Here is a 10,887-nt window from a genome sequence, read left to right as displayed (position 1 = left end):
AGTGTAACCTAACAGTGTGTTTGTATGATTGAACCAGCTGTTAAAACAGCTGAGGCACATTTCGATATAAATTTAACTGTTGACTTAAACTCAGGAAAATTGATTTGCTAAATTTGCTACAGTCAGAGGCAGTAAAATTTCAGCATGAATTTGCTGCTTTTAAGTTGATCCACACATACAATCGAAGCTGTTTATACGGTTGCAGCTGCTACGCTCATGTGGTAGTGGTAAAACCGTATAAAGACGAATAAACAGCTTTTATTATTTGTATGGATCAGCTGAAACAAATTCATGCTGAAATTTCACTGCCTCTGACTGTAAAAAATGTGGCAAATTTTAGCAAATAAAAAAAAAATTATGAAATTTAGCAAATCAAAATTTTTCAAAAAAGGCACTGCTTAAGTGTACGAAGCAAAATATTTAAGCTCCTGAATTTATCCGGTAAATCTGAAAAATTCAGGTCTGAATCACATTGAATGACATGAAAATTCAGGTCAGGTCATTATAAAATCAATTGAAGTTAGTACAGATCTGACCTGACCTATCGTAAGCTATTAAAAATAAAATGAAAAGATTAATTCGTTTTCGTAAGTTTATTGTTACTCTCTGTAATGATGCAAAAAAAATAATAATAAGTAATTATACAACATTAAACATGCCTAAAATAAAAGGTAAAAATAAAAAAAATCGATTTTTGTTTAGAACACAAAAAAATAACTTTCGAGTTTAAGTTTAACATGCACACACCATCTTCAGATCAATAATATGTGGATACTGTGTTTAATTAAAAGAATAATAAAAAAACCTATAATTAAAGCGACGTATACAACACAAACTTATATTTTGAATTTTAATACAATTTCGTTTGTCGTTTGCCCATATTTTACTTCTTAAAAAACACGGATTTTCAACCACTTATGGCAGGTTTATTCAAGACATTTTTTTGGAAATTTAAAGGCAACGTAATAAAAGCAAAGAAAATGTAGTTCTGTACACCCAGGGAAAATTTTCAGGATTTTTTTTTATAAATTCTAGAAAATTTTAGACATTTTAGAAACTTCAAAATTTTTAGAAATTTGTAGATTTGATAGAAATTCTCTACAAGAGATTGTGTAGTTCTTAAAAACTTCTAGAAATTATGGAGAATTCTAGAAAACGTTATAGAGTAGATAGGTTCTGGTACACTGCCAACACTCGACGAAACTAGCTTAGAAACCTTTTATCTGATACTATTATTGTTTCTGTTTCTTCAAACCATAAATATTATCCACATTTTTATGGCCTCAAAGTACTAGATTAAGTGAATCTCGTGCAAAAAACGAGTGTTTTGTTTTCCATTTGAATGCTAAAGTACTTCTAAGTCTAAGAAACACAGGCAACTGTGGATTGAGTTGTAGCTCCTTAGAATTGTAACGCATACTGGAGCTACGCTGTGTGTTTAATGTTAGAAGTTTTTTCTTGGAAATAAATGAAATTGAAATTGAAATTGAGTTGGTGGAATATGTGTTTAAAAAGGAGAAACGTTTCCATCGTGTGTATTTTCCAGAAAGAAAACCTTGGAAATTCTCTACAAAATTTTAGAATTTTTGAAAATTAGTTTAAGAAATTTTGATAATTTTTAAAGATTCTCTCTTTGAAAATAGACCCTGGATCAAAAGTCGTAGATTTCGTGGTGTATGAAACAAAAACACGCCAATACTTGATGCCATATAAAATTCAAAAAACAGAACATTAAGAGCAATGGACACTCTGCAAATTTGTAGCCTAAAACATTAGTTTTTTGATAATTTCTCTGAACCAAAATCTTTTTTGAAACGGTAAAACCATTAAAAAGAAAGATTGGTTTGTGGGTTATAGCTTATCCCACTTTAGAGAACCTTTGCAGACTGTGTAAATTTATGTAATCTGTACAGGTTTCTCCAAGTGGTGGGTTAAGTTACGACTCACAAACACATTTTTCCTTTCAAAGTAAGCACATCCTTGCGTGCTTCAATGATTTTACTTTTTCAAAAAAAGATTTCGGTTCAGAGAAATCATCAAAAAACGAATATTTTTCCGCCCATATTTAGGCTACAAATTTGCAAAGGGTCCATAGCTCTTATTTCGAAAACATTTCTTTTTGAAGAAATTGAAAGTTCTGCGAAAGTTCCGGAAACGGCAGGGAGATCTGTTGTATTGTTGCAAACTATTCGCAAAACCACTAGAGGTCTTGTGGATTGTTGAGGTGTTCTGATCCAGAAATTAAGATATTTAGTGTAAGGTTTCTTTCGCTCTTTGGCTTGCAGAAACAAATACCAGAAATTCACTCATTTTAATACTGTTGCCTTGACTGCTTCAGTGCCGATCACTAAACTATCAGTCTCCCTGAATCATAGAATACACACTAAGGAACTATACATCAAACAGGAAGTCGAGAAGCAATTTTCAAAAGTAAAAGCACAAATAACAAGCGACCGGCTCATGTCACATTGATTTTTTGCTGTTTTTTTTGTGAGATTTTTGAACTTTCCAATAAAATTTAAGCCAGAAAAGGTCGGTAGGATTTTTATAAGGAACGGTGAGCGGATTAGCTATTGCAACACTTATATAGGAACATAATAAGGAATGTAGAACGGGTTAGCCATTGCGACACATTAGGCAAGAATTTCTTATTTTAAACATTCAAGATAGCTAGATCAACGTTCAATTACGACCAGACTTTGTGGTCGGTGTTTATGTGATTTTTGTCATTTACGAAAAGCGATTTTATTTTTCTCTCTGTTATTGACATCAAAACGTTGAACAGCATAGAGACACTGGGGGGTTAGTAATATTCATTTTAATTTTAGTTTAAAGAAAAAAAACATTTAACTTCTCTGGCCGCATTACTCACTTTTGAATGGTAAACCGGATGAACCGGATGAATATCGTGTATATAGCTCATGTGGACTAAGCAGAAATGTAATGAAAATTTTGAATTTGGATGAATTTGAAGACAAAATACTAATTTTTTGGTATAAATATTGGGATCTATTTTTAGTACGTAGGATCAGGACATGACTGTTGTTCATCCTGAAAGAAATGTAATTTTCGTTCTCTTGAGAAAACAATTTTTTTTTTGAATTTTAAAATTAATAAACAAAATTTCGATCTTAAACGACTAATCATGAGCAAACGACCACCTATAGCATCTTTAATTGGAATTAATTGAAGTAAGAAAAAGTTCCCCTATTCAACCGACATTCTCTTCAAGAAAAGAAAAAAATTTAAAAAATTTTTGTTTCAGGCACTGTTGAGACACCGATGTATATAAAAACGGATCGATTAAGAATCATACGAGAAAAATATCACTAAAAATTCTAAAATTAAAAAATTAAAATAAAAAACCAAAGAAAAAAGTAAAGACAAAAAATAATGTCAAACAGTTGTCTCCAATACCTCAAACTGAAAGTGATTATAATCCTCCAAGAATTCCATCGAATTTTCGAACGAATGTGGCTCGTCGTGATAATTGTACTTGTTTTTCACATTGTCCACGACTTCATAGTGAAAATCACTTTCGATCAACTGTTTATTTGGAATGGGAATATTGTTTGAGGTCGGCGGCGCGGCGTTCGAAGTGTTTTCAATTTTATCATTCAGTGGTTGTTGTTGGTGGTGGGATTTTTGGTGGTTTGTTGATGGCGTCGAATCCGTTTCGGTTGGATGGGAATTTTGCGAGAAAACGGACAGTTGACTTTTTACCGATATTGTGCCGCTGGGACGTCGTTTGCGCACCGATTCCTCCGAACTGGATGATTTCAAGTGATCCTTATCACGATCTTCGTCTCTGGAAACGGAATTGAAAGGATTTGAAGTAAATTCTTGAATGACTGTCTCAGCATCAACTCACTTTATCTTCAACGAAATATATTTGTCCGGGACCAGGCCATCTTTCCCTTTAACCGTTCCTTGCCACCAGTCGTTCGATACTTGCTTTCTAAGTGTAACCAGATCTCCTTTACGTAACGATAGTTCTCGATTAGATCGAGCATTAAAATCAAATTGTGCTGTTGCTTCCATTGTATCCGATTCTGAAATAACGAACCGCATTTTGAAATATAACACAAAAAAGCGATGACAAAATCGTTTTCAGTTGTCTGAACGTGCACCTACCATCTTCACTTGGATACACCTCGGAATCGGGATCTTCAGTTACTTGATCGGTCGGCGAATCGCCCACATCACAATCGAACGGTTCCTGTGAAATGTATTTCTCGTATACAAAACCACCCAGATCTTTGGGGAATAGATCGGCATGGAAAACGATCATGTTTTTAATCAATTCGTTGACTTGATTCTGATATTGGACTTGGTCTTTATCTTCCGGGGCTGGCATCAGTGTCGGGCCGAAACAAATGGCTAAATTGTATGCGTCCATCATGTTTTCGTCCGAGTATTCCGATAAACTGTGATAAAGAAATCGAAGAAAAGAGTTAAGTTTTAGCTTCCGTTTCATCAAGGGAAGGCAAAAGGTAATTACTGGTTCAGAAATGCGAATAAATAGCGAATGACAATGATAACGGATCTCGGTAGACTTTGCAAAAACTTCCTTATTCCCAGCACCAGTTCATGCTTCGATTCTAGTTCTGCAAACAAAAACAAAGTCGTTTCATTGACCAGATGAATTGTCTCACTCAAAGCAAATGAACATACGGGCTAATGTCACAAAATGATCAAAGTAGATGATTGGAAACAGTGGTTCACGCAATTCCCGTAAGTACAATTTCAGCACACCAGCAACCGAATTGATATCAGATGCGTCCGTTGTATCAGCCAGCGGATCTTCACCTCTCTCAAAACCTTCTCTGAAATTGGATATTTCCACTTGAGATCCAGAAACCCGGAAAATTCCTTGGTGATGTAAGCCTGAGGGAAACGAATTAAATTTTTAATAATTCACAACACGCCTCTTAAATCCATCCAACCGACGACCTACTTACCATATAAATTAATAACCCTAATGCAACTGCGCATGATCAATGGAATCTCTTCACAGGTGACTTCCAAATATTCTTCCAGCGATCCGCCAAACAATTTCGGATGTCCGGTCATATTCATACGTCCAATGCGCTTCCGCTTTGGCACATTCGATTTTACTAAAGTGTTACTGTGGTTCACCGAATCCTTGGCCAGGGCATTTCGCAGTAGTTCTGCTTTTGCGTCGAGACGAGCTATTCGTGATGTGCCTAGTATGTATTCTCGAATTTTCTGCGGAAATTGATAGGATGAAGTTATTGATTCGAAGGAAAAAAAATGAGCTGTGTCTGGATGGCACTTACGGTTATATAAAATTCTTCAATTTCCTGTTTATCAGCTTTCAGTTTTATTGTCAGACTTTCCGGTTTGGCAGACTGCGTGGTTGAGTCACCGAAATGGCTGCTACTATCATAGTCCTGGGAATATGGGAATGGAAAAGCTTACTCTTTGTACTTATAGTAACGGTTAGTCATCTGTTAGTGACAACGAAATAAGTTCGGGGCTCTGGCTAGGTGTTATTTAGCAAAATACATGTTGAAACGAATGAAGTAACAGATTTTGTAGAAAATTCTAAAAAAAATAGTGGAAACAACGGAAGTAATAGATTTAGTGATTGTATCGTGTACGGTGGAAGGTCTGAAATTCTGGAGAAAAAAAACTTAAACTGCTCCATCCGGCGATCGAACTCGGGACTTCTGTTCAGTACACAAATAGCCTAACGAATCACTAGACCAACGAAGCTCTCTTTCGATTCAAATTGAACTATTGTTACACATTGGCATGCTATACTCCTGTTAAAACATACGCACGCACATCTGCGTAATGAACAGAAGGTCAGGCTTCGATCTCCGGATGGAGCAATTCGTTAAGGGCAACATTTAAAAAAAAAGAGAAATTTCTCAAAAGTCAGTCTATCTCGAGGTGCTATCTCCATCTTCCATGGTTGATTCCCTTCACCTTTCACCAGTAATCTCGTCTACAATTTTGACTCTCTTTCAGGGACATTCTTTGTACGCCAAACATTTAAAACTGAAACGTGAATCGGACATCCACTTCGAGAAAAAAGCCGAATAATATGATTGGCATAATACACAAAATTGGTGAGACTTGTGATTTATGTAGTTGAAAAAGAGCGAAAAATAACAAATAAACAAGCGTGTCATTTGTAAAACGAGTAAAGATATTAATTCAACAAGATTAAACTGTCGTGGAAACTAAATAACAAAATAGCGCTTGTTGCAAAGACGACAGAAGAGTCAGATAATGTTGTCGCAAATCACAAATAGATCAACCTTCACATGCGTTAAGAGTTTACTGAAGACATTGCGATTTCACTTGCTTTTGTTTCGATTTTTCTTCGTTTTCTTTTATTTGGTTCAATTCAATGTGATATGAGGCTGTGTAACTGTTCTGCTTTAAACAGTATTCCAATAAAAAAATGGTTTTGAATGTACTGGATGCACAGTACAGCGTAGCTCCAATTATATTTTATAACCACAAAAATCAATCATTGACCCAACCTAACCACTAACTACGTGAATGTATCAGCAAAAAGCTATTAGATTTGTGTGGCTTTATTGAAACTGATCTCTTGGTCAGTATACATTACGGATGACGAGCTAGAAATTGCGTTCGGAAATGTTCAAAATTTACCTTCGTGTTCAATATTTCCAGCAAATTTATCTCAGCCGTTTCCAATGTTTTCCAAATTTCTTCCGATTCTGTGCGTAAATTGCTGACACGCTGGCCCAAGTGTTGCAGTCGTGCTTCCATTTCCGAGTGAAGTGCCTTTTGCAGTTCCGGTTCGACGGTATCATCGCTCACCTGACCTTGAAATTCCAATCGTTTCGGTATCATAAATGCTGCGTGATGTTGGGCTAGGAATTTTTGTTTGTCGGCCGGACTATCCATTGACTGGACAATGTGCGACAAATTGTCGGCATTGTGTAAGACAGCCCGGCATCGACCCTGATCGGCTGTGACATGCATTAGTAGTGCCCTGGAGACCATGGAATGAAATCCCAAATCCATGCACTGAAAGTTGGAAACACATTTTTAATGGAACTGTTTGGCGAAGGTCACTGTCAAAGCACTCACATCGATTAAATCGCTAAGATCTTCTACAAAATATTTGTGAATCGTCGTATTTGATGCTTCCAAACACAATTGATATTCATTTTTAGCCTTTAAGGCTTTCAGTCTTGCATCGGAGTACTTATTTTTGCGCTAAAGATCGGGAAAGAAGTTTAGTCAGTTCAATGGTATGTACACACCACTTCCAATCAACTTACTTTGAGCATTTCCTTTTCAATCAGTCTGTACTTTTTACTTCGCTCTAACTTTTCTTTTGGAATCGTTTGTTGCAATTTCATACGTTGCGTTTCAGCGGTACGTAATTTAGTTTCAGCTGCTTTGCATTCAGTCTATAAACCACAAAAAGACCCACTCGATTAGTTACCATATGAAATTCCCATTCATTGTCCTGTCCAACAAACCTGATAACTGTGATACGTTTTCATAGTTGTGTGTAATTCCTGTAATACTCTCAATATTTCCTCGTGCGTTTCATAACCAATTTCTCGGCACTTTTTATAAATTCGTTGTACATCCTCAATCACAGTTTGTAGTCTGACCACGAGATGTGTTGAGTAGATTTCCGACAGTGCAGCATGATCTTTAGACAGGGATTTTGTTTGGTTAACCAACTGCTGCCAGCATGCGTATGAGGAGAACATTGGCCATTGTTCTCGCCTGAAAACCAAAGATAGAAAATCAGAATTCGGAAGGGTCGTCGACATTGAAATAAGGACTCAAAATTATTATTTTAAGATCGTGCCAAGTAACGTCAAGGTCTACTATTAAGCTAGTCTCGTCTAGTTCCCCGGCTGAATTTAAAAAATTTCGGTTGTTGCAGTCAATCAATTATAAAAGGTGGCTTTGGTGGTTAAAGAAGTAACCTTAAGAATGGAAGGGTCGTTCCACGGTTGCATGTTAGATTAGTGAGTTATGTTCACTCAGGAATCGATGGAATATCGGGTTTTCCTATTGAGTTAGGAGGTGAAGCTGATGGCTTATGTTCAGCCATAAACAGTTCAACGGAGAAAAGGTTCATTTGACAAGTAAGGAAGGTGACGTTTACTACTCCTTCCTCGAAAAGGCCTGTTTGTGAGCCTTTTTGGAAAAATAAATTTCAACACAAGATTTTCTTAATCACCATTCCTCACCTCTTACCTCAATTGCGCAATACTGCAAAACAAAATAGACTCATTGTCAAGTCATCTGCTACCGACAACGACGAGAAAAATAAACGATGACCTCTGGCTAGTGTTTTCTTATGTAGCAAGAAGAATGTTAAATGTAATGAAGTAATAGATTTCGTATCAAACACAACTTCTTAGAAAAACGAAGTAACAGATTTATTGTGATTATAATAGCGTTTCGTTCGAGTTTCTTAACAAACCGACCCCTTAAACAAATTCTACCAATATTATTGTACCAGGGCCGTAGCCAGACTTCAAAATCTGAGTGCGCTAGGGGGGGCGCAAGGTCCAAAAAAATTATTTTGTATGGGAAAAATTAAAAAAAAATGAAAAAATGACTTCGCTAGGAGGGGCGCCGCCCCCCCTGCGCCCCATCTAGATACGGCCCTGTATTGTACAGAAACTTTTGTGATCCCCAATTAAACGATGCAAAAACAAAAAATTCTTTCAATTTTCATCGATTCGATGAACTTACTTTTGTTTCTGTTCCTTATGTCTTAGAAGTAAACTCTTAGCTAATTTGTCCAAGGATTTGCTGTAATCCAATTCGACCTCTCCTCGCCTTCGGAAGAAATCTTGCAGTTCTTGGATTAGGGAAACTTGAGACTCCATTCGCACATCGAGACATCTTAACTGTTCGTTCAACTGTAGTCGAATATCTGGAATTAAAAAATAAAAGAAATTGTAGTATGAACGGTTTCTCAGTAAGAAATGGTTGACTTTTTCTATGTAAAAAAATTGTTTGGCAAACGAGTTGCGTTCATCTGAAAATATTTAAAATCTAAAAAAATGTTCGATTCAAATCTGAATGTTTATGTTAACTGCTACCCATTATGTTTGACTTGATTATCCTCCTACATGCATACCGGCATATGAAGCTTAAAATTCTGCATAACTGACAGTACAAGGTCACATAATAATCTAATATTTTCGTTATGTGTCCACATAAAATAAACAGTTTGTTTGCAGCTGAAGTTCTTTCTGTTCAACATAAGAAACATTTGTTATGCAGAAAAGAAGGAACAACAAACGACAATCAATGTTATGTATACCAACTTTGTACAATTTATTCATACAGAGACTATGCAATTTAACAATAAATAAAGATGTTCGGAATAAGAGATTTTTTAGACTCGGAAAATAGTCCATTTTCGATGCATAACATATTTCGAAACTCTTGTTCATGAACAGTCGATTAATGATTGTTTTGTATGCAAATTATCGATTCTTCTCGTGAAGTTGTTAAAATATGTATTGATGCATTTGTTAGCTCTGCACAATATACATATCGTTGCATTAATTTTGTTAAAATTATTTTCAGAGATAAACGGTGTGTCGATGTAAAGGGTATACATGCACGAGAGTTTATTTATGAGAATTTTTAGCCTTTCAGATTTAACAATACAGATTTTACATCGCGCATATTTTACTGGCATTGAAAAAGCCGGTTAATGATTACCCAGTCGTAGTCATAAATTTGTGTGTTTCGTTTTGCTGTTTGTCTAGGCAAACATTTGTTCGATTATGTGTAATTATTTATATGGATATGGATGTTATTATCTGCAGCATTGTAATGCTGAGCGTTTCGTTGTAAATGGAAATAATTGCAGATCTTTTGTTGACTGTTATAATACTTCCTGATTTGATTGCTCATTGTGGTGTCATTGCGGTAATTTTGAATTGGACACATTTAAGACATTTCTTCCCAGATTCTATGGGAGATTGGATTGATCTAAATAGGATAAGCTTTATTTTAAACTGGAGAAACTATCCTTGACGGAATCCTTGCATATTCCCTTATTTCACTCTCTGCTAGATATGCTTCACCGAGCATATTAAGGTGAAGGGTTAATTAAAAACAAAATGACCAAAAAATTTTCCTTGTACAAAATAGGACATACTTTACTCAAAGAAAATAGCGATAATTCAGAATTACCTTCCTTTTACGAAACGTGTCAAACAAAAGTACTTTCATTACTTTGAAGCTAGTACCGAATCAGCAACACCTGGACATCTCCAGCTGGTCGACAAAGACAATATCTTTGTATTGAAAACAATTCAGTGCATACGTCATCTAGTAAACTCGTTGTTTGGAATGTGTTTTGATTGTATATTATACAAGTAGAGTGTGTTTGTTGATCAGCTGATGAAGTTCAGCTGTTGCTGATTCTGCACAAGCTTCTGGTTTACTGAGTGTATTTTGTAAAAGGAAAATATTTTTGGTCGTTTTGTTTTTGGTTAAAACTTCACCGTAATACCAAGCATCTGATCTAATTAAATAAAATCAAATCAGAGCCTGTCGCACATTTTACTTTAGTCTTTTCTCAATCGAAGAATTAGGGAATGCAGACCGACCACACCTAATAGATAGAAACAATTTGTTACCGACAAAAACGGCAACAGAATAAGAGATGATTGTGACCTGAGTGTTCTATCATTAAACAAATGAAATAGAAAATTCTGTATGACGAGAGCTGCCTTGGTATGACCTATACTTACTAGGCGATACTTTAAACATTGGAAGTAATAGATTTAGTTTCCAAACTTACGGTACTGTTGAAACTCTATGGCATCTAATTAAAGATTTAACGAATTCCTTATCAGTAACACATGTCTCTTTTTTATAATT

General features: G+C 35.6%; 1 protein-coding gene across 3 annotated transcripts in view; it reads right to left on the bottom strand.

The window, feature by feature from the left end:
* The window catches only part of LOC119072485 (SLIT-ROBO Rho GTPase-activating protein 1-like), a 56,450-nt gene that overhangs the window by 2,644 nt on the left and 42,919 nt on the right, over positions 1-10,887 (bottom strand). For all 3 annotated transcript variants that reach the window (XM_037177719.1, XM_037177718.1, XM_037177720.1), the window contains 12 exons: positions 8,734-8,917; positions 7,494-7,749; positions 7,290-7,421; positions 7,096-7,224; positions 6,652-7,032; positions 5,301-5,414; positions 4,962-5,229; positions 4,675-4,887; positions 4,502-4,607; positions 4,135-4,427; positions 3,872-4,052; positions 3,418-3,808 (listed from right to left, as the gene is read on the bottom strand). In XM_037177719.1, coding sequence (XP_037033614.1) covers positions 3,418-3,808; positions 3,872-4,052; positions 4,135-4,427; positions 4,502-4,607; positions 4,675-4,887; positions 4,962-5,229; positions 5,301-5,414; positions 6,652-7,032; positions 7,096-7,224; positions 7,290-7,421; positions 7,494-7,749; positions 8,734-8,917 — 2,648 coding nt within the window. The remainder of the gene's footprint in view (positions 1-3,417; positions 3,809-3,871; positions 4,053-4,134; positions 4,428-4,501; positions 4,608-4,674; positions 4,888-4,961; positions 5,230-5,300; positions 5,415-6,651; positions 7,033-7,095; positions 7,225-7,289; positions 7,422-7,493; positions 7,750-8,733; positions 8,918-10,887) is intronic.

This window comes from Bradysia coprophila (assembly GCF_014529535.1).
Source record: "Bradysia coprophila strain Holo2 chromosome IV unlocalized genomic scaffold, BU_Bcop_v1 contig_81, whole genome shotgun sequence".
Lineage (NCBI taxonomy): Eukaryota > Metazoa > Arthropoda > Insecta > Diptera > Sciaridae > Bradysia > Bradysia coprophila.
The sequence above is the reverse complement of the archived record's forward strand: the minus strand, read 5'-3'. Positions and strand labels throughout refer to the sequence as shown.